Consider the following 23,656-nt stretch of genomic DNA (forward strand, 5'->3'; position numbering starts at 1 on the left):
CACAAATGACGGTGACTATATTTAGCGGAGCGGTTGGCTTTTCTGTGAAACGCATCTGACAACCGCGACTCGGGTGTCGCGCGCAGATGACCGCTACTCTTCAATTCACGATCTGATGTCTCATTGAGTTTATTCCCACCGTGCCTTTTGTCACCTCAGGAAACATTGCGTAGAAAGTTTTTCTTGTCATAAAGTTGCTCCTCGTGTCAGGGTGTCAAGGGCGAGCTTAAACATCTTTTCCAATGACACAAGGCAGCAGTCACGGCTGGGACACTCGAGCGCAAAAGTTCCATCTGGCCACAAAGACCCTCGGCCGCACATGGAGCCCAAGATTTGAGACGGCTTTGGTTTTACTGTTGATTGAAAAATCCTCTTCTTAATTCAGTCTTTACCGCTGTTTGAATGCTTTGTGTGATTATTGACTGTTTATGATCATAGAATGTTTGACACGATAACCGTGAGCACAAAATATTGCGCTATGACACTAAGTACAGCTCTAAAATGTCCTCCTCTGAAATATTGCTGTAAATAAAACTCCCCCCTCCCCCACTGACCGCAATCTATTTTATTTTTCAACAAAATATTTGGTACATCGAGAAACGCATACCATCACACGTCAAGGTTAAATCAATAAAAACATAAATAAATGTCACCATTCTCCTGTTTTAATTCTTCTGAGCAAGTCTCATCAATGATGAGCGTTTTCCGACACTTTTTCTGCTCTGGCCGAGCGTCATTAAACGCCGCCGAATCAAGCGCTAAGTTGGCGTTGTGGCGGTTTTCCCTATTGGGCCAGCAGATGGCGCCTAATCGCCCTCCAGGTTGATGAGAGCTTGCATCCACTTCCTGTCTGGGCAGCTCACTTCAGGAAGAAGAAAGAATGGCGACGCTCAAAGCGTCCGAGACTCAAAGCACGGGGGCAAAACAAAGACTTTGCAAAAGTAATATCGTGTTCAAGTTCACGGAAAGTAAAATCACAGGGCAGACGTTTAGTCGCGGGACACAGGTAAGCGACACCGCGTTGCGTTCGGACAGAAAAGACGTGGGAAAGTTGCTCGCCTCGAACCGGGGATTTGCGTTGCCGAGCGCTGCCTGAGAAGCGAGACGCAATCGGGCGGACGCGATTGGCGACGCGCCGCCTCGCTCGGTTGAGCGTTTGGCAGCGGGTGGCGACACTTTGGGGCATTTCCTCAACGATCAAGTAGAACGCGGCGCTCTCCTTCTTGACATCCCGCCGACAGGGCATAAATGTCGGCGCAATCTTTTGTTGTTGGCACGCATTAGCTTAGCATTAGCAACAAGGAGGCTTCGGCTGACCGGTGACAGTTTGGCAAGTGTCACCGTTCTTTCGCGACGCCCGTTCGCGAGCCGTACGGCGGAAAAAAAACATAGTCGGCCGCCGTTTCTGTTTGGCGCTGCAGTAAACGAAAGCAGGCGGGCGGCGAGCTAGCTTAGCCGGCCGAACGACACGGGCGATTACGTAATGCCCACCGAGCGCGATAAGAAAGCTTCCCATAAAAGGACACGCCACAACAGCTGTTTGTTGTTTGAGCCTGCTCGCGACTCCTCATATTCGGATGTCGATGTGTATCCCCTTTTATGAAAAAAAGTTCAGAAGCTCACCGCATGGCGAGCACTCGATGAGGTACAACACCTGAACGCATTCGAATCTCGAGTCAAGGGTGACAGGCGAGTCCGTACAAACGCGGCCGCGCGTTTCCGAACCTCCCTACGCGCAGCCTCTCGAAAGCAAAAGCTTGACTGAACGCGTTCGTCTCTCCGATTGTGCTGCGTAGCTTCCGGTGGGTCTCCTCCAGGAGCGAGACAAGCGGGCCAAGTGGCAAGGCATTCCCACTTTGCTCCAGAAGCTCTACCTGAGCAGTCATCCCAACAGTGACCTTTCGCATGCCCATGGCCTCATTAAGGTGAGCCGCCGCACCCCGGGCACTTTGGTGTTGTGCGCAGTCGTCCGTTCCACATCCAACATGGCAGGTCATCCCGGTGCAAAGTCGTCTCCTGTAGATTTCATTAGCATTCATTTGCAACTGAAATGTTAACTTGTTTTTTGTTTTATTTTAACTTTGAACGTCACCTTGTGTGTTTGGCAAGGTGCTGTCGTCCCAGCTGTCCATGGAGGCCATGTCCTTTGTCACAGAGGAGAGGAAGTCTGCCCAGGAATCCACCTTCCCCAACACGCACACCTTTGACCTCTTCGGCGGCGTCCGCGTAAGGTTCACGCGTCCCACCCGAGCGCGGCGTCGTTTCCGAAGACCGCGAACGCTGACGCTCCCTTTATTTTCTTCACGTAGCTGCTCGTCGAGCTCTTGATGAGACCCACGCTAACGATGCAGAAGAAAAAGCCCAAAAGTAAGGAGGCCGTGCTTGAATTCCAGCGGCGGGGGGGGGCTGACGGGAGCGCAACTTGAAATTGACAACTCGATTGTGTTGCGACAGTGCACGACGATTTGGTGAAAGACTGCCTGAGCGTTCTCTACAATTGCTGCATCTGCGTAAGCATCCCGAGCGGCGGCCTTGGCCTCGATTTCGCTGCCCCGCGTATGAATGGCGCCGTCGTTTGTTTGGCAGACGGAGTGGGTGACGAGGAGTCTGGCCGCGAGGGACGACTTTGTTCTGTTCCTTTTCACGCTCATGACAAACAAGAAGACCTTCCTCCAGACCGCAACGCTCATCGAAGACCTACTCGGCGTTAAGAAGGTATCTTTTGACAAAACGAATAAAGAAATGCCGGCCGGCCATATTCTTCTGTTTGTCTGTGCGTGCGACGAATCGCCTGTTGCCCAGCGTCCTGCGTGCTCGCACTCATGTCCTGCGATGTGGTGTGGATGTCCCCTTTCCCAGGAGATGATCCATTTAGAGAGCATCCCCGACCTGTCGGGCCTGGTCCAGAGCTTCGACCAGCAACAGCTGGCCAACTTCTGCCGCATCCTGTCGGTCACCATCTCCGAACCCGACTCGGGCAACGACGACAAGCACACGCTGCTGGCCAAAAACGCCCAGCAGAAACGAAACTCGGGCCCCTCGCCGGCGGAGGTCAATCAAGGTAAGCCGCGCGCGCTCTCCTGGCGGAGCGCCCGAATCTTGTTGTCCAGCCCCGTTTCCCCGCCACCCCCCCCCCCCCCTCACCCCCCTCTGGCGACAGTGGCCTTGCTGAACATCCCCGGATTCGTGGAGCGCCTGTGCAAGCTGGCCACCAGGAAGGTGACGGAGGCGGCGGGGGCCAACTTCCTGCAGGAGCTGGAGGAGTGGTACACGTGGCTGGACAGTGCCCTGGTGCTGGACGCGCTCATGCAGATGGCCACCGAGGAGGCGGAACAGAGCGGCGCAGGCGAGGAGGCGCCGCCCGCTTTGCGCTCCTTCGCGTTCGCCCGCCGAGCCGCCCGCAAACTTTTGTCCGCTCGCTCCTCAGAGTCGTCGGACGAAAGCTCGCTGGCCGCCAGCCCGCTGAGGCATCGTCTGCACCCCTCCATGAAAATTGTCCACGAGATCATGTACAAGGTGGAGGTGCTCTACGTGCTGTGCGTGCTGCTCATGGGCCGACAGAGGAACCAGGTGGGGCGTCGCCGGCCGGCGGGTGGGCACCGGTGCCGCTGACCTCGCCCGCGACCCGCCGCTGACCTCTTTGCTTTGCCGCCGGGCAGGTCCACAAGATGCTGGCCGAGTTTCGCCTCATCCCGGGTCTCAATAACCTCTTTGACAAGCTCATCTGGAGGAAATTGACGCTGTCCACCCACGTGGTGCACGGCCAGAACGAGAACTGCGACTGCAGCCCGGTACGGACCCGGCAAAACGGCCGCGCTCCAAAAGCCCATCCGTCCGTCTCAGGCCGCGTCCTCGTCTAACGCCGCGTCTGGTCCGCCCTGCAGGAAATCTCCTTCAAAATCCAGTTTTTGCGTCTCCTTCAAAGTTTCAGCGACCACCACGAGTAAGTCAGCCTTCAATAGGGGGGTGGGGGGGCTCGTGTGGCCGCGCCTTTCCTTCCCAACCGTCTAAAGCGCCGCCGGCGCCGCTTGTCCCTCAGGAACAAGTACCTCCTGCTGAACAGCCAGGAGCTGAACGAGCTGAGCGCCATCTCGGTGAAGGCCGACATTCCCGAGGTGGAGGCGCTGGTCAACACCGACCGGAGTCTGGTGTGCGACGGCAAGAAGGGCCTCCTCACGCGCCTGCTGGCCGTCATGAAGAAGGAGCCGCCCGACTCCTCCTTCAGGTCGGGCCCATTCATTCATTGATTGATTGATTTTGTCTTGGGACTGACATTATCTTTGTCTTCCCGGGCTCCAGATTCTGGCAGGCGAGGGCGGTGGAGAGTTTCCTGAGAGGAGCCACTTCCTACGCCGACCAAATGTTTCTCCTGAAGAGAGGACTGCTGGAGGTAGGCGAGGGCGGGCGCCTCATCGCAACCAAGCTGTTGTTGAATTGCTTTGGATTTGTCAATGATCCAAATGACTCCGATGTCTCCCCTCCCGCCACAGCACATCCTCTTCTGCATCATAGACAGCGGCTGCACCTCCCGAGATGTTTTGCAGAGCTACTTCGATCTGCTCGGCGAGCTCATGAAGTTTAACATCGACGCCTTCAAAAGGTTCAACAAATACGTCAACACGCCGGAGAAGGTACGCCGAGCGGCAGCGACCCGAGCGCGTCGGGCCGGGTCGCTGCCATGCCGACGAGGTTGTCTTTCTCCCGCGCAGTTCCAGACTTTCCTGACCCAGATCAACAGCTCCTTGGTAGACTCCAACATGTTGGTGCGCTGCATCGTGCTGTCCTTGGACCGATTTCAGAGCCAAAGCGAGGACGTGAAAGGTAAGTGCCACTTCCCAAATGTTTGCCTTTGTTATTGCGCCCCCGGGTGGCCGCTTTGAAGCAATAAGGGGCCTCGATGGCCGCCGTTCCCTTTGGGCTCTCCATGGCTTCCTCGCTAGTGGTGGAGGTGCTGTCGGAGTGCCGGCTGCTGTCCTACATGGCCCGGATGGAGAAGCGACTGGCCTTCCTCTTCCGGCTGGTCAACATCATCAACGTGCAGACGCTGACGCAGGTGCGGCATTTTTGAAAGGGGATTGCATCGGGAGCCGCTGACGACGCGCGCCGTCGGCGCGGCCCTTGTGTGCTCAGGAGAACGTGAGCTGTTTGAACACCAGTCTGGTCATCCTCATGCTGGCCCGCAGGAAGGCCAAATTGCCCTTCTACCTGAGCGCCTTGCGCGACAAGGAGCACGCCGACAAGTACCCCGGCTGTCTGCTCAACAACTTCCGCAACCTGCTGCGCTTCTGGCAGTGTCACTACCTCAACAAGGACAAAGACAGCACCTGTCTGGAGAATGTGAGTCCAGGCCTTCCCGAAGCCCGGCGGGGCGGACGCTACGCACGGCTGACCAAAGAGCGTCATCCCGATCCGCGTTTCCGCGTCTTTGTCCTGGAAGGCGCTTTTGTGACTTTTCCTCCATCGTCCTTTGTCTCCTCAGAGCTCGTGTATCCCCTTCAGCTACTGGAAGGAGACGGTGTCGGTCTTACTGGGCTCAGACAGGACTTCCCTGTGCGCCATAGCCAGCTACATCGACGAGCCCTTTATGGATCTGGACCGAGATCTGCTGGAAGATTGACCGCGGGCCGGCGCACGCCGCGGTTCGCTCGGGAGAGCCGGCCCCGCGCTCGCCTCGTCGCGCCCGCGCCCGACCTCGCTTTGGACTCCTCCGCGTTGAGCCGGCGGGACGCTCGCCCGTTTGCGCCGCCCCGACATTGAGGCCGAAACCCGGCTGCCGTCCGGTCTCCGCCAAGGAAGGCGGGCCGCGCCCTGGCGGTTGACGGACCTTTGACGCCTGCATTGATTGTTTGCTTTAGCCGGGACGCACACAAAAACAAGAGCCTTTTTTTGTTGTTTTTTTACATGAAATCTTTACAAAATGTTCTGAAAAAGTTGCATTCACTTTTTCACCCCGAAATGGTGTCGCATGGCCGCCTTGACCCCCACCACCAGCCAGCTGCAACATCTCGGTACACCTGCGCGGCCTCGCGGGGAGACTGCAAGTCTGGTCAGCGGGCAACATCTTCATTTCCTCCGCCTCTGGTCGCCGGCCGATGATTGGTGCCGACTGCCCCGACCGGCGCGTTTGCTTTGCAACAATCCGCCGTTCTGTCGAAGCTCCTTGGAGGGACTCTTTTTGTTTGTTTGGTTTAATTCGGTGGCTTTTAGCTCTGGTTAAAATGTAGATTGAAACGTTGCACAGATGTTCTTATTGATTGTCGCAAGCCATTTTTGTTGATTAAAGATTTTCTTCGTTGGAACAAAATGTCTATGGTTGTTGTGAGAGGTGCTTTGGGGAGGCGCTGAACGACAGCCAGCCTTTTCTTTGGATGTCGTCGTCACGGCCGAGATGGCCGGCTGGCCGCGCCGCGCATGTTGCGCGCGTTCTTTGCCGGCCGCAAGCTGAGATGACAATGGCTTGTAGGCTGCCACTTTGAGACACAAGCGATGTGCTGACGGGGCGCCCGGTCTGAATGTCTCGTCTCCGATCAATCGCGCACACGAAAAAAAAGTACAAACATGACTGAGTTACCACGTTACGTCTTTTCGGAAAGAACAATTGGCGTTTTTAGCTGAAAAAAAACGACGATGTATAGTAAGGCATTTTTTGACCGAAAAAAATGACCATGTATAGTAAGGCGTTTTAACCGAAAAAAACGACCATCTATAGTAAGGCGTTTTTAGCTGAAAAAAGTGACCATGTATAGTAAGGCGTTTTTATGTGAAAAAAAACGACCATGTATAGTAAGGCGTTTTTAGCCGATAAAAACCGACCATCTATAGTAAGGCGTTTTTTGACCGAAAAAACGACCATGTATAGTAAGGCGTTTTTAGCCCAAAAAAACGACCATGTATAGTAAGGCGTTTTTATGTGAAAAAAAACGACCATGTATAGTAAGGCGTTTTTGGACGAAAAAAACGACCATGTATAGTAAGGCGTTTTTAGCCGAAAAAAGCGACCATGTATAGTAAGGCGTTTTTAGCCCAAAAAAACGACCATGTATAGTAAGGCGTTTTTGGACGTAAAAAAAACGACCATGTAGAATAAGGCGTTTTTCTGTGAAAAAAAACGACCATGTATAGTAAGGCGTTTTGAGCCGAAAAAAAACGACCATGTATAGTAAGGCGTTTTTGGACGAAAAAAAAACGACCATCTATAGTAGGGCGTTTTTTGACCAAAGGTCGTTTTTTTTCGTCCAAAAACGCCTTACTATAGATGGTCGTTTTTTTGGGCTAAAAAACGCCTTACTATACATGGTCGTTTTTTTCGGCTCAAAACGCCTTACTATACATGGTCGTTTTTTTCGGCTCAAAACGCCTTACTATACATGGTCGTTTTTTTTCGTCCAAAAACGCCTTACGATGGATGGTCGTTTTTTTCAGCTAAAAACGCCTTACTATACATGGTCATTTTTTTTCGGCTAAAAACGCCTTACTATACATGGTCGTTTTTTTCGGCTAAAAACGCCTTACTATACATGGACGTTTTTTTCACATAAAAACGCCTTACTATACATGGTCGTTTTTTTCGTCCAAAAACGCCTTACTATAGATGGTCGGTTTTTATCGGCTAAAAACGCCTTACTATACATGGTCGTTTTTTTTCACATAAAAACGCCTTACTATACATGGTCGCTTTTCTCAGCTAAAAACACCTTACTATAGATGGTCGTTTTTTTCGTCCAAAAACGCCTTACTATACATGGCCGTTTTTTTCGGAACGAAGTCACGTGAATATATTTTTGTATTTCACGCAGTTAATTTAATATGGATGGCTGAAATAATACCCAGCGCAATGATTCAAATCGGTCCTCCCCCCACGCACTCAGGCCGACGTTCTTTTACCCACAAGATGCCGGAGGTGTCGCGGGTCGGAATTGCATCGCTACATCGTTGAAAATGATATCTTTGTCTGAGTCACGCTGGTCGCGATGACGAGCGCGCACCCCCAAGTGCTCCTCTTGATGAGCAATCGCATCTGTTTGCACTTCCTTTTTCTTCCTTCACGTTGGTTTGGCCAATAAAGAAAAGAAAGAAAAACTCTTCTGTAGGCATTTATTGTGGGCTTCTGAGCGATTGACATTGCCATTTTTCTCAAGTCTTAATTTGTTTGCTTGCGCGCCGTCCATCCGAGCTGTTGCAGCCGTCTGTCCGGGTGACGCCCACACGCGGCCCCGTCATCACTCGGGAAGCTGAAACGGAAAAGCACACCCGCAGCGCACGCGTTGATCGGCGTAGCTTTAATCCGAGACGATTCCTAGAAACGTGCTGAAGGGAGGCGATGGACCGACCTTTCCACCTTGGTCGCGGGTGCGGACGCGTAACTTGTTGACTTGCGTTTCGGCCACGTCGGCCCTTTCCTCGGCATCGTCCAGCTCGTGCTGCAGCTTCCTGTACTTGGACAAGTTGGTGTTGGCTTGCTCCTCCTGAACGCCAGGACATTCGACAAATAATTGTGAGAAAAAGTGACTCCCCAATAAGTGCCTGACAAAATGTAGTGTGCCTGGGATGGAGCCTTGGTGAACCACCACTGTGATTATTACTTGTTTTAATCCTAAAAATAAAACACCACTGCACTAGACTTAACCCTGGAGTCCAGGAGAAGCTAATCCGCTCGCCTTGATTGTTGTAGCGGTCTTTGCACTGTACGTTTTGCGAGCCGTTTTAGTAACCCATTTTGATTTCTTGACTTTACTCTTTTGTTTGCAAATGCAAAATTGTAATTCCGTGAGGCACGGCGAGTTCCCTTGGCGCACGCCGTCAACTCACCGCTTCCTCGGCCACTCTCTTGTAACTCTTGACTTTCATCTGCAGTTTGTCAATGAGGTCCTGCAGGCGGACGAGGCTCTTCTTGTCCTCCTCGACCTTTCCCCGACCCCCCCGAAAACATTCAGAAGACAGCGGTGACTATTTGAGCGCCGCAACTGGGAACGGGAACGCCGGCACCCAAGTTTACCTGGTAGGAGAGCTCTTTGACTCGTCTCTCGTATTTGCGCACCGTCTTCTGTTGATCTTGGCTCTTCTTTTGCTCCGACTCCAGTTCACTTTCAAGTTCTTTCACCTACGAACAAACGAGGAGTCGCTCGGACGGGGAAACGCGCGTGTGGCAGCAAGCGGCAAAGCGGCGGCGCTCGGGCTCCAGCTCTCACCCTGGCCTCCAGCTTCTGGACCTGCTTCTTGCCGCCCTTGAGGGCGATCTGCTCGGCCTCGTCCAGACGCATCTGGAGGTCTTTGACGGTCTGGTCCATGTTCCTCTTCATCCTCTCCAGATGGGCGCTGGTGTCTTGCTCCTTCTTCAGCTCCTCCGCCATCATGGCCGCCTGCGACGGAGGCGGCGCCCCGGGGTTAAAAGGGAGCCGGACGTCCAGCTCTGCTCTGGGCACTTTAGCGGCGCTTACGTCGGTGATGGCCTTCTTGGCCTTCTCCTCCGCATTGCGGCACTCCTGCACGGCGTCCTCCACCTCGCCCGACAGCACGCAGAGGTCACTCTCCAGCTTTTTCTTTTGGTTGATCAGCCCCGTGTTCTGGAGCAAAAGAGGCCGTGGTTTCAAAGAGGAGAAACGCGCTGGAGGCACGGGGGGGGGGGGGGGGGGGGCGCGCTTACCTGCGAGTGCAGCAGGTTGACTCTCTCGCTGGCATCCAGCAGCTCGTTCTCGGCCAGCTTGCGGGCCCGGTCGTTCTGCTCCAGGAGAACCCTGAGCTCCTCCACCTCGGCGACCAGCAGGTTGTTGCGCCGCTCGGTCATGGCCACCTGCTCCCTCAGCTCCTCGTTCTTGTGGACGGTGTCGTCCAGCTCCATTTGGACGTCCTGGCACAAGTCGGAGGAAGCGGCATTGGCGCCGAGTCGCGCGTACGTCGCAAGTCATCGCTTCCGAGCTTCAAACAACCGCAGCGAGATTGAAGCAAGTGGAGTCGTGTCCTCTGCTAGCTTTGCTTTTGGATTGCTCAGTCGCAGAGTGGTTGGGGGTTCCATTCCTCTCCAACGTCTATTCTCACCTTAAGCTGAACCTGCACGGTTCTCAGCAGTTTCTGGGATTCGGAGGCCTGCCTGTTGGCGTGGTTGAGCTGCACCTCCATCTCATTCAGGTCTCCTTCCATCTTTTTCCTCAGGCGCACCGCCTCGCTGCGAGACCTGGCCTCCGCATCCAGGGTGGCCTGCAAGGACTCCAGCGCTCGCTGATGGTTACGGCTGCAAAGAGAGAGAGTCAAAGATGGGCGCCGGGATACGTGCCCCCCCCCCCCTGCCATTGAGCTGAACTGAAAGAATGCCGGGCCCCGAGGGTCGGCCTATTTTCTCAATTTACTTCCAAAATGGAAGCTGCTCAATGCAGAGGAGATGGACAAAGAACCTCTGAAGAATGAGAGAATGGGAATTCAACCGCCGTCTGCGAGCGTCCGCAAGGCATTTTGTCGCAAAAATGTGACGAGGGAAGACGAGTAGGAGCAAACGCAATCCGCGATACGTACCGCAGGCTGTCGAGTTCTTCGTCCTTCTCCGCCAACTTGCGGTCAATGTCGGCTTTGATCTGATTCAACTCCAGTTGGATCCTCAAGGTTTTGCTTTCTTCGTGCTCCAGCGCGCCCTGAGACACAAACGCAGCTAGTCCAGTCGGCGGCCAGCCGTGACATCCGCGCAGGTAAACTACTCCAGGGGAAAAGCCTTTCCACGTTTACCTCGGCTTCTTCCAGGGCAGCTTGGATCTCACTTTTCTCCATGTCCAGAGCCTTCTTGATCTTTTCCAGTTCCTGGATGCTCTTGGCCCCCTGGCTGATTTGATCGGCCAGGTCGGCGATCTCCTCTGAGGGACCGACGAGCCGCAAACGTGAGCTTCTGGATGCGAGCGAAGCCCCGCGCCCGCGCGTCGCGTGCCCCCCCGCCTACCTTGCAGGTTCTTGTTCTCTCGTTTGGTGGTCTCCAGATGATCCAAAGTCTCCTCGTAGGAGTTCTTCAGTTTGAAGAGCTCCGTGCTCAGGCTGCGAGACTCTTTCTGAGAAGCTTCCAGCTCGCTCTGGCACTCCTCATACTTCTGCTTCCACTCGGCCAGCACCTGTTGGAGAAACGGGGGTGGCATCGGAGACAAGAGTAGAGGCGCGGGAAAGGTCCGCGGCGTCGGCTCGGTACCCCACCCTGTCGAAATTGCGCTGCTTCTTGTCCAAGGCGGCGGCCGCGGCGTTGGAACGCTCCAAGTCGATCATCAGGTCTTCAATCTCCGTCTGGAGCCGATGCTTGGTCTTCTCCAGAGAGGAGCACTTGGCGTTGGAGGCCTCCATGGTCTCCTCGGCCTCCTGCAGACGCGTCACCAGCTTTTTCCTGAGGACGTAGAGTTGCGAGTCGATTGTCGGACGCGTGCGGGGGCTGGTTTCCAAAGAATACCCACTTGGCTTCCTCCAGTTCTTCAGTCCTCTGGATGGCGTCGCTTTCATACTTGGTCCTCCACTGCGCCACCTCGGCGTTGGCCTTGGACAAGGCTCTCTGCATCTCGGCCTTGGCCTCCTGGTCCTCGTCGTACTGCTCTCTTAGGAGGTCGCAGTCGTGGCGAGATGACTGGAGGGCGTGCGCCAAGGCGTTCTTGGCCTGCAAAGAGCAGCGCTCAGCTTTCGCCATGCGACCGCACCGCCGCCACGGGGAACCCACCTTGGTCTCCTCCTCCAGCTGCTTCTTGAGATCCTCCACGTTTTGGCCGTAGGAGGTCTTGGCGCGTTGGAGTTGGGAGACGGTGGACTCGCGCTCCTCCAGCTTCCTGCCCAGCTCGGCTGCGTGGCGACGCCGGGACAGAAAATGCCATGTGACACCGCCTCCTACTTTTTTCAAGATGGCGATCAAGATGTTCCTCACCACTCTCAGCCTGAGCCCGGGCCTTGTGGGCGGTGCTGTCGTTGAGCTGCCTCTGAAGCTCCTCCACTTTGGCTTTGGCCTCGCTCAGTTGATCTTCGTAGAGACGGCACATCTTCTCCACGGAAGCCTGCCGGCAAGGGGGGCGACGGGGGGGTCGTCCGTCAGGCGGCCGCGCAAAGGGGCGCGCTTCTACCCACCTTGCCCTTGGAGAGCTGCTCCACGGTGGAGGCCAGGTCGTCGGCCTCCATCTTGGCCTCGCTGCGCTCTTTCTCCAGCTTCTGCTTGACGCGCTGCAGGCTGTCGATCTGCTCGCTCAGCTCGGCCACGGTGTCGGCTTGCTTCTTCCTCAGGGCGGCGGTGGTGGCCTCGTTGTGCAGGATGGCTTCCTCCAGGTCCCGCCGCAGCTTCAGGAAGTCGGCTTCCCTCTTTTTGTTGATCTCGATCTGGACCGAGGTGGCCCCGCCGGCCTCCTCCAGGCGCTCGCTCAGCTCCTCCAGCTCGCGGGCCGCGTCGCCGCGCTGCTTCTCCACTTTGGCCCGGCAGGCTCGGTCCGCCTCCAGCTCCTCCTCCAGCTCCTCCGTGCGCGCCTGGACCAAAGCCAGTCGTGGTCGGCCTTAGCTTGCTTTCGCCGGCCGAAGCTAAAGCTCGGCGTCAGGCCGACGCTTACCAGCAGCTCCTTGATTTTCTTCTGGAGCTGGCTGACCAACAACTGCTCGTCGTCGATTCGCGAGCTCATCTCGTTCATTTCAAAGTCTTTCCTGGCAGACGTCGACGTGGGCGTGAAACGCGGCCGGGGGGGCTCTCGGGCGGGGGCCTTTCGGCCGGACTTACTTTTTCAGCCGCTCTTCCGTCTGCTGCTTGTCGTTCTCCAGATCCATGACGGATTCCAAAGAAAGTTTGAGATCTCCCTCCAGTTTTCGCTTGGCCCGTTCCAGATCCAGACGCAGCTTCTTCTCTTGTTCCAGGGAGCCCTCCAGCTGTCGGGATACAAGAGCGCCCTCGGTTTTTCTTTTTGCTTGGTCAGCAAATTCTTCCGCTGCGCTCCTTTTCCACAGTCGTGTCGCCGACTTACATCGTCGACTTGTTGCTCCAGCTTGCTTTTGGCTTTGGTCAGAGAGTTGACCTTGTCCTCTTCCACCTGAAGGTCATCCAGCGTCTGCTGGTGGGCCTCTTGGAGAGCCTTCTTCTCTTTGGTCAGCTTCATGATGGTTTCATCCAAAACTGCCATTTCCTCAACGAGGTTCTTCACCTGCAACAGAAAGCAGACGAGCCCGTTTTCTTTTGGGGGGGGGTTCGCGAGCTTCCCAGAATGTCGATTCCTTCACGTGCTAACGGTCTCGCTACCGACGACAAGCCGATATATGGGCGGGCGCCGTCACCTTGTTCTCAAGGGCGTGCTTCTCCTTCTCCACTTTGGCCAAGGTCAGCTCCAGGTCGTCGATGTCTTTCTTCAGCTCGGCGCACTCGTCCTCCAGCTTGCGCTTCTTGGCCATCAGATTGACGTTGGTCTCCTCCTCGTCCTCCAGCCTCTCCATCAGCTCCTTGACTTTGGCCTCCAGCTGGATCTTTGTTTTGATCAGCAGGTCGCAGCGGTCCTCGGCGTCGGCGAGGTTGTCTTGCTCCTGCGGCGCGCAGCCAAGAGAAAAGGAAAGAGGCCTGCTCCCTCACGTTCTCCATCGACAAAGCGTGCAAAAGTGCCAACGACGAAGGCGTACCGCCTGCAGCTGCAGCGAGAGGTCGTTCTTCTCTTGGATCAGGCTGACCTGCCGCTCCTCCAGTTCTTTCCGCTTGACGTCGGATTTGTCCAAGGCCTCCTTGAGTTGCACCATCTCCTCCTTGAGATTGGCCAGCTCCTTCTCGGTGGCGGCGCTCTTCAGCAGGGGCTTGATCTTGAAGAAGAGCTTCATCCAAGGCCAGTGCTTGACCGTGTTGAAAGCGCGGATGTTCCACTGGATGATCATCAGGGCCTCCCTAGCGTCAGGGAAACGCACAACCCGTTGGCGGACGACGAGCGGCCGGCAAAGGCGGGCGGGGGGGGGAGGGGGGGTCGGCTCATATTTAGCAACATGCTTCGTGGAAATCCAATTGAGAACTATGTTACGGCCACATGGCGTGACCATTTTTCTGTCCTTGCTGCGAGATGCAAAAGTGGCTCAAAAATTGGCTTGCGCTCTTTTGTTGCCGTTGTTGAAGGTCTCGTTGGCATGTCAAGTGTACTTCCAACAACAGCTGCACACAGGCACGCGCGCAAAAATGTCATTCTTTCAAATCGTGCAAAATAAGAGTTGATTTCGTTCGTTGCCGTTTTCTAACCAAGAAGCCATTTGGATCACCCGCTGCAGTTGCTCCAGCAGATGTCGAATACGTGTTGCTTGCGACACTCGCTGGATACCGAAGCCATGTTGCAAAGTTCAAAGCAAAATTTGCGGCCCGCTGGCCAAACGCAGCTCTTGAGCGCCAACGTCAGGCTTCCCCCGACGCGTCAAAGGGCAACGCCTCCGAGGCCTAATTCGAGACTTGCGCTTTTCTTTATTTAGTGACTTGCCCTTGACGCTCGGTCGCCGTAACCGCGCACGCACGGGGGGGGGCACGAGATGGTGCGAAATGATAGGGCCCACGCCGCGTTTGATGTTTGGCGAGCGACCCGACCGGGTCAGCGGATTGATTTAGTCTGGGCGGGGGCGTCGTCTCAGCGGCCTAAATATGGAGCCGCCAGCCGGCGCTCAAGGTCTTGCCGGCAATGTTTAGAGGGTGAATTTTAGTGGGTGTGCTCGCACGCCCCCCCCCCGGGCGGCCGAACGAGGGCGGGGCAGCCCATTGCATTTTTGCCATAACTCGGCACCGGGCGCCCCTCAAAGGTGAGCGTCTGTGGTGTTTTTTTAGCAAGCTAAAGCCCGCGGCGGGCGGCGGGCCTTAATCCTCCGCGCCCGCCACGCATCCCGTCAATGTGCCGGCTTGGAAGCGCAGGCGCCGCGGACAAAAGCGGCCGGGGGCCGTCGGGCATGCGAGTCGGGGGCCGCCGCTTGTATTTTTAGGGAGCCCCCCCCCCCCCGACGGCAGCTGCCACTTGACACATGTCGCCATGTGGCCCCGAGGGCAGCGTCCAGCATTGTTTGCTTTGCCCGGAGTCGGCGGGGGAGCGCAAGGGGGCCGCCAGAGCGTCTCGGCAAACGCTCGCTCGGTGGGTCGGCGTGGTTTTACCTGCGTTGGTTCATCAGCTGCAGATACATCCTCATGATTTTGCCTCGAGCGACTGCCTGCAGCATGGTGAGAATTTTGGCCAAGCGCTCATCCCTCATTTCCTCCAGATGGCCCAGCAGGCCCGCCTTGAAGAACACCTGTCCAGAAGAGAAGAGCAGTGGCTACGCAGCCACGCCGTGCCAGAAGCGAGCGGGGAGCCGCGCCGGCTACCTTGGTGTGTCCGAATCGATATTGGTTATGGTCGACTTCCAAGGAGGCCAGCAGCTTCTCGGCACCTTTCCTGCTGTCCACAAACTTGTCATCGGGGATGGCTTGTGGGTTGAGGATACGGTAGCTGGATCAACGCAAGGCCCAAAAAAGTCATGACCAGGTCACGGCGTGTACCCGAGGCTCTTCTTCAGTTCACTTGTCGCGGCGTATTTAGTTTTATTTTTCAAAATAAAAATAAAATAAAAGGGGTCTCTTTGTATGGGCTGAAGTGCAATTCTCAAACGACGACTTGAGCTTCCTCGTGAATGAGCCAAAAGGCTCGCGTCGGATGTCCACCGCCAAAGAGGAAGACGGAGGACACGTTCACCGCAATGGCGCCACATTTTTGTTGCCGGGAAAGAACTTTTGTCGCTTTGTTTGAACTTACCGCTGCTTGAACTCGCCGTAGAGGATGCGATTGGGGAAGCCCTTTCTGCAGATTCGAATGCCCTCCAGAACGCCGTTGCAGCGAAGCTGGTGCAGCACCAGAAAGGGGTCCATGATGCCTGGGCGGTGCCAAGAAACGGAAAAAAAAAATATTATTATTATCTTTTTTTTGAAACAACTTTTTTTTTTTTCAAGTGAAGCGTTACCGGGAGTCTTGGTCTCGTTGGGGATGATGCAGCGCACAAAGTGAGGCTGCGTGCTGCGCAGGTTTGTCATCAGCTTGTTCAGATTTTCCTGGAGAGAAAAAGCAGCGCTGACATTTGCCTTGCGGGAGAGCATCTTGCACGTCGTCACGTACTCTTCGAAAAAGAGCGGCGGGAACAGGAACGAGCAACCTTTTGCATGCTTCTCTTTCTCTTCTTCCAGACGCCTTCATGGGCGATGAGGCGAGAGAGGAGCCAGCACAGACTTGAAGTGATGTTCATGTGATCATTGCCCTAAACATCACTGCAAGTCTTAACTGCCTCCGTCCCGGAGAGCTCCTCCGATCTTGGTAAACGGCGTGGGGGCGTGGGGGCGTGGGGGCGGGGGCTCACCTTGTGCAGCTGAGACACCGTCTGGAAGGAGGCCGCCTTCTTCCTCTTCTCTTTGCCGCCAGTCTTCACATCTGCGGCGGAGCCGGCGTTAGTGGGCCCGTCACTTGGAGCGGGAGGGGGAGGCGTAACCGGGGCTCCGAGGCGGGGGCCTTGGGCTCACCTGAGTCGGAGCCGACGTAGTTCTCGTAGAGCGAAGCCAGCAGCTTGTTTGCCGACTTCTTGAACACGCTCACCACCGTCTCGTTCAGCGGGTCTTTGTTTTTGTCCAGCCAGCCGAATATATTGTAGGGCACCTGCCAAGGGTGCAGATGTTTCCGACGAGAAGAAGCAAACCGGAGGGGGGGGGGCACTTACCACTCCGGCATAATGGCCCAGCTCAAAGTGGGCTTCGTACTTGCGCTTCTTGTCCGGGCGCGGCTTTTGGAAATTGGGCGACTTGGCCAGGTGGTTGTCAAACAACTTGGCTTTAAAGCTGTTGTCCGTGGCCTTGGGGAACATGCACTCCTCTTCCAGGATGGACATGATGCCCAGAGGCTGCGGGACGGCACGCGGTGAGAAGAACGCCGCTCGGCGGAAGCGCGGGCGGGCCTTTTTTTCTTTTTTCTACCTTCTCGATGAGATCGATGCACGCTTGAAGGTCCAGGCCAAAGTCGATGAAGGTCCACTCGATGCCCTCACGCTTGTACTCCTCCTGCTCCAGGATGAACATGTGGTGGTTGAAAAACTGTTGCAGTTTCTCGTTGGTGAAGTTGATGCACAGCTGCTCGAAGCTGTTGAGCTGCAACCACAAACGCCGTTGATGACGACGCGGCCCCACGCCGCGGCCTCAAACGCGCCGCCGCTCTGGAAACAAAGCGGGCGCCCGACGGCTTACTTCAAAGATCTCAAAGCCAGCGATGTCCAGCACGCCGATGAAGAACTGGCGGGGCAGCGAGGTGTAGAGGGTGCGGTTAATCCGTCCCACCAGCCACTTGAACATGCGGTCGTACGTGGCTTTGGCCAGCGCGCCCACGGCGTAGTTCACCTGCAACACAAGCGCCGACACCGCATGGGCGGCTGGTCTGACTGGTAATCCCAAAACTAGCAGCAACTAAAGAAAACAGGAGACTCCAAAAAAGCCCTCATGAATGCTCGCCATCTTCAAAGGGGCAAAGGTCAATCCGAAGCAAAGACCAAGTGCGTCTTTACCTGTTCCACATTCTGTCCCTTGACCACGTACTCGTTCCCCACTTTCACCCTCGGGTGGAGGAGGCCTTTGATGAGGTCAGCTGAGCTGACCCCCATCAGGTACGAGGCCTTGTCCGCACCTTGATGGAAATAGATGGATATGGACGTTTTTAAGAGCGGGACCTGGTTTTGGGACTTGCCGGCCAAAACGTACTTTCAGTGCCGTCCGCCTCGGCCTGCTCCTCGCGCTGCCTTTGCTTGAACTTCATGTTGCCAAAGTGCATGATGGCGCCCACTATTTTATAGCAGCCGTACTTCTCTTCCGGCAGGAAGCCGAGGATGTCCATGGCGCGCTGCGGCGGGGGTGGGGTGGGGGGGGTGAGATCAGGTTATTTGGAGCTGGCCCGACCGGGAGACGTAAAGCCTTACATCGGTGGCCATCAGCTCCTGTCCGTCGTCCAGGTTCTCCACCGTGGTCACCCCCTGAGAGCAGAAGTGGTAGTCGTACGGGTTGGACGACACCAGCAGCATGTCTGCAACAAAAGAGTTTGCAATAAGGCGGCGTGTCCCACACGCGTTGCCAGTCGTCCATCGCGTCGGCACCTAAGAGTTCGGGTTTCTTCTGCGACATGATCTGGTAGTAAATGTGGTAGCTCCTTTCGCCCGGCTGCTGGAATATCACTCGGGATTTTTCCAGAAGATCTGAGTGGAAAAGAGAGAAAGAGATGCGATGAGGTCGACGAACACATCCCCGCTCTCCAGTCAGCGGGGACGGGGGGTTGTCAACAACCTGCCTAAGATGAGTCGGCCAACTTACAGATATCGACGTCAGCGGAAGCAAGTTTGCCGGATGGGCCAAAGTGGATCCTGATGAACTTTCCCTGCGCGTGGGGGGGCGGAGGAAGGAGCCGCGTTGGTCACGGAGCGCAAGTACAAGCGAGCCATGATGAATGCAAAGGCAAGTCTTTGGAAAAGGCTCACAAAGCGGGACGAGTTGTCGTTCCTCAATGTTTTGGCGTTGCCGAAGGCCTCCATGGCGGGGTTGGCCTCGATGATCTGATCCTCCAGAGTCCCCTGAGAGACAAAAGTCCCATTGGGGTCAATCATCGCATCGCGCGCCGTTTTCCTTCTAAAGAGGCTCCGTGCTGTTGGCACTCACCCCGGTCTTGGTGGCGGGACCTTGCTGCGAGTCGCCAAGAAAAAAATAAAATGTGAGAGTGACATCGTGACGCGATGAGACTTTCACAACAAGGGAACATCATGTCCAATAGAAGCCGTTCGTTAAAAGCAAAGGAAAAAAAAAAAAAAAAAAAAGACATCCACGTTTTGTATGATGACGTAGTGGGCGGGAGGGGGGGATGAGTATCAAACCACATAGGAATGTCAAAAATCCAGGAAAATATTTGAATCAAAGCAAAAAAAAAAATGAAGGCAAAGAAGAAAAAAAAAAACATTCCAAATTGAAAAATAGAGCATCGCAAAAGGGGCTGCAAAGCGCATGAGGGTGAGGACGAGATGAGAATGGAAATGTAGGGGAGTACAATATACGGGATTCTCGCCATGGAAAAATTCAAAAATCAAAATCAGGGCAAAATGGAAAAGCAAAAAAAAAAAAAAAAAAAGATTGAAAAAGGGAGCGGGAGGAGGAGCAAAAAGGTCGCGTTGCCACGTTTGTCTTACTGCTTTCTTAGCAGAGGCTTCCCCAAGAGCTGCCACAATGGCAAAATACTGAATGACACGTTTCGTGTTGACAGTTTTGCCAGCACCGGATTCTCCGCTACGAGTGTGAAAAATGACAGGTGAAGCAAAACACAACCGCGCGCGCCAGACTGAAAAACAACCGGAAAAATCCTGGCAAGAAAAATGCCTCGGCCTGCACTCGAGCTCCTTTCAAAGGGCGGCGGCGGCGGCGGGGGGGACTTACGTGATAAGCATGGACTGGTTCTCCCGATCTGAAAGAGAGGGAAGATTTGCCGCCTTTGCCTTCATGTACCAGGCGGCGTGTGCGTGCGTGCGCGTGAGACGCTTACTGCGCAGCATGTCATTGTAGGCGTTGTCTGCGATGGAGTAGATGTGCGGGGGCGCCTCCGAGCGGCGTTTGCCCTTGTAGGCGGCGACCACGGGGGCCGTGTACACCGGCAGCCATTTGTAGGGATTCACCGTCACGCAGAAGAGCCCCGAGTAGGTCTAAAGGCCGCGGCGGGACAGCGCAAACGGTCGGCCAAAGGCGGTGGCGGCCCAGCGCGCGCGCCCCCCCCCACCCCCCCGCCTCACTCACGTAGATCATCCAGGCCGAGTAGCGTCGGCGCATGTTATAGAGCACCGAGGCTTCGTTGAGATGCGTCAACATGGCCATGTCTTCGATCATGTCGTACTTGGGCGGGTTCATCTGCTGGATGTCGCTGTCCTTCACGGTCAGAGTCTGCGCAGACGCAGACGGCGAGCGCACGGCGTGAGCCGGAAGCCGAGGGCGCCTTTGGCAGCCGGGCGCCTCACCTTGCCACTTTTGGTCTGAACCACCACTTTGTCCCCACTCAGCTCCTTGATCTCGATCTCCACGTACGCCTCTCTCTCATCGGGGATCCACGCTCGCTTCTTACCTGGGGAGACGGCGGACCGCGCCCATCACTTCAATGTGGGGGGAGGGGGGGGACAAGGCGTGCGCAAAACACATCTTTGCGTTTGCTGTAAGACGGCATTTAGAACAACAAGTTCAAAATTGATTGCAAGGCCTAATATTGCTGTCGGGAGCCAACGCTTTACATGGAACTTCTGGAACATCCATTTATCGACGAGTCGTGCGGCTGCACTGTCCAAAATAAGAAGAATAAGAATCATAATGTCGGGGGAACTCCAAATTTCTAGGCCGCCACCAGCTCGGATAACATTTGAAGTTGGGCGATTCCACCAACTCTTGTGCCAATTGGCTTTCCTGCATTTCATAAAGAAACAAGAGTTGACATTGGCCCTTTTATTCAACACCACCTGATTTTTTTTTAAATGCTTGCCATGTTCCGCTTCACCAATATTTTGGCAAAAGATATTGTCAATTTATTTTTTTCCAAATTAGGCCCAAAAATACAAGTAGTGCTTTTTTTTTACAGTGTACTATAGTTGCACTAAATGGTCATATATTGACACATATATATATATATATATTATATATATATATATATATATATATATATATATATATATATATATATATCATATATACAGTGATATATTTCTTCATCTTAAGTGGCTCTCTTTCTTTAAAACCGAGTGACATTTGCAATATTGCATACAACAACATTTCGCTGTACAGGAACTTTTCTGACACTGGATTGTTGTTGTGTGTGTGTTTTTTTTTTTTGTGCGAGTAATTTGAGATTGTGTAAGGAGAAGGAGGCCTACCGTCAAAAGCGACAGTTTGCACCGTCAGTTGCTCCAATTCCGACTTGCGTAAAAAGGGCGCCGCTTCGCCGAACTCTTTCATGTCAAAACGGGACATGTTTCCACCTTGCCGACAGCCGGGCCCACGCGTGGCGTTCCTTGGAGCAAAACACAGCAAATGGCGTTAGGGCGTTACGGCGCGATACTTGTTTCCAAAGCAAACGCTGCGTAAAGGCTCCTAAAAGAGCAACTCGAGATGAGCGCAACGAAGGCCGCTCGAATTCAAATGGAGCATTTCAGGAAAAAAAAAAACGGAAAGCGACCCACCTAGGAAATGCAAAGAGGCGTCCGCTGAACTGGCCTGGGAAATAAGGGCGAGCCGAGAGGCGGCCCGCTTTATAGCGCGTCGTCAAGGTCACGCGCGGCGGACATTTGTCCCTCATTAGCTTGTGCCGCCTCCCGCGGCGCTCATTGGTGCCGAGCGCCCGTCTCAATTGTCACAAAAGGTAAGCGACGTTTTTGTCACGGCGCTAAACCCGAGCGGGCTATTTTTGGGTCGCCGTGCGCTCGGAACGCGGAATGGCAAGTTTGTCGCGGCCGACGCAAGTCGAGGATGTTTGGGAGCCGCGCGCTCTCAAAAGGAGAGAAGAAAAAAGAAAGGCCTTGAAGAACGCGGTCGTTCGCCTTGAGACAAGTGGAGCGGGAGGTTCGCTATTGTGTTTGCTCGGCCCCTGTGCGGATGCAACCGTCGAGGAGTATTTCGGGAGCTGTGGAGCATTAAACAAGTTGCTATAAATACGCAACTTGTTAGGAATAAGACACAATGATGGCGTGGCACACACTTGCAAAGTTAAAAGTCGCCCAATTTGTTGACAATGTGACTTAAAAAATAAATTGGGGGGGGGGGCACTCAAATAGTCACTTTCCGTCGGTCGTCTCTTTGATGGGGTCATTTTGTTACTCTTACGGGGTCTTTGTCACTAATGTGACCTTGAAAGCAAGGTTGGAGCGCGCTATGCGGGGAGGGACACTGGAGCTTCTCAGAATAGACAAAGCCAGAGTCCACAATTCCTCGGCGGGACATCGAGTCGTCACGGCGGCCCGCGTGCGAAACCCGCCAAGGTGAAGTCGTGTGCGGAAAAAAAAAACGGATATGAAGGAGCCATTTTATTGTCTGGAAGCGGCGGCCATCTTTGCGGGCGGCCTTATCGGTGGCAGACGACGAGGCGTCGCCGCGATGGCTCCGATGTTGTCGGGCATCGGTGAGATAGAGGCGGCCGCGGCTATTCTGGGAGAAGGGGGCTCTTCACAGCGGCCCGGCCTGCTTTATGTCCCGCGTCACCCCCTTTGAAAAGCTGCCACGCTGATAACACGCGAGGAGGACCGATGAATCCCAAAGTCCCCCCCGAGCTCCTGGCTTTAAATAAGTCTGTAAACACACACACTCACGCGCGCGCATTTATATACAAACACACAGTGGAGCGTTTGCGGCGCTAGCGTACCCCCGCGCTCCCCCCCCCCCTCCCGGCCCCCGACAGCACATCTCTCCGCACCGCTCGGCTGCAACCTTCCGCAACAGCTGACTTGTCGGGGTCAAAGCTCTCCTTACATCCGCGGCGTTGTTCAAAATGATTTCGAGCGACGCGTCAACGCTCCCGCTTTGGCGCGGGTTGAAATAAGCGCACCAAATAACTCCACTCGAGTGCCTCTCCTCCAAAATGAGACGTTAGCGCGTCGCGGCCGCGGCGTCGGTGATGCGCCAGCGCGGAGACGCCATTTCGGGCATGGAGACTCGCTCGGCGGGTCGCCGACAGTTGTTTTAGATCATCGTGCGCCAAATGCCTGCCGGATTAGGCGGCGAGATGGAGAGAGATTGGGAATTACGGCCGCCGTCCTTTTCATCAGTGCTTAATCATACTTGACACGGCCCAACCCCGTCTCCGTGTTTGTTGGACCTCTCTCTGCACAGGTGCCGTCGTTAATCACAAAGTCCAACGCCAAAATATCAAATCAAAAGCCGCCGCCGCCGCCGCTGCTGCTGCTGCCGCCTTTCAAAATAGCTTCAACGCATTTGAAGGCCGGCGAAATATGCCGTCGCCTGAAGAGGACCGCCGGGCCACGAGTCGACTTGTTTGCAACCGCCTGTCAATGCACAACTTTGGATATTTGGCCGAGACGTAGCATGATGTCATCGTGCGATCCTAGTCGGAGGATTTATTCTGTATATAAATTGCGTGCTGACCCGATGGTGCGATTCACTCTTGATGGACTTGTGAGCGGCCACCGTGGGATCGGTTCCCATTCAGGGCCAGTGTGGATGTGGCTATGAATGGTCGTTTGTCTCGGGATGGGCCCTGCGACCAGTTCAGAGTACAGTCTCCCTTCTGCTCAAAGTTAGCTGGGATAGGCTCCAGCACCCAGCCCCCACCCGGTGACCCCGCACGGCAGGGGTCTCAGACTCAGTTTTGTTGCGAGCCGCTTTTGGGGATACGTATTCCCTTCGATGAGATTTAATATGGTAACAAAATGTTCAGAAAACTCAACATGATTTCTTATTTATAACAATTTGACATTTTGGTGCCAACTTTAGCAAGAATCTTGGAAGTTGACACACATGATTTGCTTTCGCGGGCCACAAAAAACGATGTGGCGGGACGGATCTGGCCCCCGGGCCTTGACTTTGACACCGGTGCTGTACAGGATAAAAGCTGTTGAAGAAAAAATATACATTTTTTATTTATGTATATATATATGTTGCCTGGCGAAAATAATGAAAAAGAGGATTTCATAATTGATCATATTTGGC

The 23,656-nt window shown here is 54.7% G+C and overlaps 2 protein-coding genes across 3 annotated transcripts; one reads left to right on the top strand and one right to left on the bottom strand.

The window, feature by feature from the left end:
* Nucleotides 1-837: 837 nt before the first annotated feature.
* Nucleotides 838-6,304, top strand: trpc4apa (transient receptor potential cation channel, subfamily C, member 4 associated protein a). Of its 2 annotated transcripts, XM_052077217.1 has the most exons (18): nucleotides 838-1,006; nucleotides 1,797-1,925; nucleotides 2,110-2,226; nucleotides 2,310-2,367; nucleotides 2,455-2,510; nucleotides 2,587-2,715; nucleotides 2,860-3,061; nucleotides 3,161-3,346; nucleotides 3,428-3,570; nucleotides 3,660-3,791; nucleotides 3,885-3,943; nucleotides 4,040-4,225; nucleotides 4,300-4,390; nucleotides 4,491-4,631; nucleotides 4,710-4,821; nucleotides 4,941-5,053; nucleotides 5,131-5,337; nucleotides 5,480-6,304. In XM_052077217.1, exons 1-18 carry the CDS (start codon nucleotides 881-883, stop codon nucleotides 5,615-5,617), a joined length of 2,325 nt encoding a protein of 774 aa, XP_051933177.1. In that variant the 5' UTR covers nucleotides 838-880; the 3' UTR covers nucleotides 5,618-6,304. The 2 variants fall into 2 exon arrangements, with proteins under 2 accessions (XP_051933177.1, XP_051933176.1); XM_052077216.1 differs by having other exon boundaries at nucleotides 3,161-3,570.
* Nucleotides 6,305-8,080: 1,776 nt separating this feature from the next.
* myh7ba (myosin, heavy chain 7B, cardiac muscle, beta a) lies at nucleotides 8,081-21,314 on the bottom strand. Its single transcript, XM_052077208.1, has 44 exons — nucleotides 21,178-21,314; nucleotides 20,872-21,008; nucleotides 19,972-20,075; nucleotides 19,754-19,897; nucleotides 19,506-19,662; nucleotides 19,400-19,427; nucleotides 19,156-19,252; nucleotides 18,635-18,658; nucleotides 18,457-18,549; nucleotides 18,293-18,356; nucleotides 18,079-18,177; nucleotides 17,905-18,008; nucleotides 17,690-17,828; nucleotides 17,497-17,615; nucleotides 17,183-17,332; nucleotides 16,916-17,086; nucleotides 16,663-16,842; nucleotides 16,469-16,601; nucleotides 16,309-16,379; nucleotides 15,919-16,006; nucleotides 15,714-15,831; nucleotides 15,287-15,410; nucleotides 15,077-15,213; nucleotides 13,591-13,846; nucleotides 13,255-13,497; nucleotides 12,948-13,124; nucleotides 12,707-12,852; nucleotides 12,543-12,633; nucleotides 12,073-12,462; nucleotides 11,876-12,002; nucleotides 11,675-11,793; nucleotides 11,418-11,614; nucleotides 11,167-11,350; nucleotides 10,922-11,087; nucleotides 10,714-10,838; nucleotides 10,507-10,622; nucleotides 10,036-10,228; nucleotides 9,644-9,847; nucleotides 9,438-9,563; nucleotides 9,189-9,359; nucleotides 8,996-9,100; nucleotides 8,809-8,904; nucleotides 8,331-8,465; nucleotides 8,081-8,231 (listed from the first exon to the last, which is right to left on the bottom strand). Exons 1-44 carry the CDS (start codon nucleotides 21,291-21,293, stop codon nucleotides 8,220-8,222), a joined length of 5,976 nt encoding a protein of 1,991 aa, XP_051933168.1. The 5' UTR covers nucleotides 21,294-21,314; the 3' UTR covers nucleotides 8,081-8,219.
* Nucleotides 21,315-23,656: the final 2,342 nt, after the last annotated feature.

This window comes from Hippocampus zosterae, chromosome 9 (assembly GCF_025434085.1).
Source record: "Hippocampus zosterae strain Florida chromosome 9, ASM2543408v3, whole genome shotgun sequence".
NCBI lineage: Eukaryota > Metazoa > Chordata > Actinopteri > Syngnathiformes > Syngnathidae > Hippocampus > Hippocampus zosterae.